The sequence below is a fragment of the Oxyura jamaicensis genome, assembly GCF_011077185.1.
Source record: "Oxyura jamaicensis isolate SHBP4307 breed ruddy duck chromosome 22 unlocalized genomic scaffold, BPBGC_Ojam_1.0 oxy22_random_OJ71413, whole genome shotgun sequence".
Taxonomy (NCBI): Eukaryota; Metazoa; Chordata; class Aves; order Anseriformes; family Anatidae; genus Oxyura; species Oxyura jamaicensis.
In genome coordinates, this window is record NW_023304606.1 from 1 (window position 1) to 1,534 (window position 1,534).

The following is a 1,534-nucleotide window of genomic DNA, read 5'->3' on the forward strand; positions in this document are numbered from 1 at the left end:
GGGCGGGCAAGATGGCGGACGGCGACAGCGGCAGCGAGCGCGGCGGCAGCGGCAGCGGCAGCGGCGGGGGGGGAGGCGGGGGAGGCTTCGCGGCGCCCCGAGGAGGAGGCGGAGGAGGGAGCGGGGCCGGCGGCGGGGGAAGCGGCGGCGGAGGCGGCGGGGCCGGCCCCGAGCAGGAGACGCAGGAGCTGGCGTCGAAGCGGCTGGACATCCAGAACAAGCGCTTCTACCTGGACGTGAAGCAGAACGCCAAGGGGCGCTTCCTCAAGATCGCCGAGGTGGGCGCCGGGGGCTCCAAGAGCCGCCTGACGCTCTCCATGGCCGTGGCCGCCGAGTTCCGCGACTACCTGGGCGACTTCATCGAGCACTACGCCCAGCTGGGGCCCTCCAGCCCCGAGCAGCTGGCGCAGGCCGCCGGCCCCGGCGGCGACGAGGGGAGCGGGCCCGGGCCTCGGCGGGCCCTCAAGAGCGAGTTCCTGGTGCGGGAGAACCGCAAGTACTACCTGGACCTGAAGGAGAACCAGCGCGGGCGCTTCCTCCGCATCCGCCAGACCGTCAACCGCGGCCCCGGAGGGCCCGGCGGCTTCCCCGGCGGCCCCCCCGGGCTGCAGAGCGGGCAGACCATCGCCCTGCCCGCCCAGGGCCTGATCGAGTTCCGCGACGCCCTGGCCAAGCTGATCGACGACTACGGGGGCGAGGAGGACGAGCTGGGAGGCCCCGGGGGCGGCGGGCCGGGCGGCGGGGGGCTCTACGGGGAGCTGCCCGAGGGCACCTCCATCACCGTGGACTCCAAGCGCTTCTTCTTCGACGTGGGCTGCAACAAGTACGGCGTCTTCCTGCGGGTGAGCGAGGTGAAGCCGTCCTACCGCAACGCCATCACCGTCCCCTACAAGGCCTGGGCCAAGTTCGGCGGCGCCTTCTGCCGCTACGCCGAGGAGATGCGCGACATCCAGGAGCGCCAGCGGGACAAGCTCTACGACCGCCGCGCCGGACCCCCCGGTCCCGGCAGCGGCAGCGGCGCTGGCGACGACTCCGACGGCGACGACGTGGACGACGACTGAGCCCCCGCCGCCAGCGCCCGCCGCCCCCCCCCCCCCCCCCTCCACCCTTCCTCTTCCTTCCCTGCCCTCCCCGGACCCCCCTTCCCCTCCTCGCCGCGACGGGGAGAAGGGGGCCCCGAGCCCGCCTCCGAGCTCCCCCTCCCTGGCCCCCGGCTCCGCCACCGGCGAGAGGAGAGAGAAACCGGCCCGACCGCAGCCACCGACCGCGTCCCTCCCTCCTCCGCGCACGCCCCGACCCGCGCCGCCGCCGGGACGAGCCCCCGGCATCCCCCCGGGGGGACGAGCGCCCGGATCCGTCCCGGCCCCGGCGTGCGGCGGCCCCCCGGGGGGGGGCCGGGATTGCTGGTTTCGGTGGTGGCGGGGGCACGGCGCCGACACGGACAGAAGGGGGTCGGGGCGGGAGAGGAGAGAGGATCCGGGCGGGCCCCGGCCCCGAAAAAGCGCGGAGTCCTCGGGCTGAAGCAGGCGGGGGC

At 75.9% G+C, this 1,534-nt stretch overlaps 1 protein-coding gene across 1 annotated transcript; it reads left to right on the top strand.

Moving 5' to 3' along the window:
• The first annotated feature begins 11 nt into the window (after positions 1–11).
• PURB (purine rich element binding protein B) lies at positions 12–1,495 on the top strand. Its single transcript, XM_035312844.1, has one exon. The coding sequence runs from the start codon at positions 12–14 to the stop codon at positions 1,059–1,061; it is 1,050 nt and encodes a 349-aa protein (XP_035168735.1). The 3' UTR covers positions 1,062–1,495.
• Positions 1,496–1,534: the final 39 nt, after the last annotated feature.

What these genes read in the sequence shown, in the direction of transcription:
- PURB (XM_035312844.1), top strand. Translation starts at nt 12, where the DNA reads ATGGCGGACGGCGACAGCGGCAGCGAGCGCGGCGGCAGCGGCAGCGGC.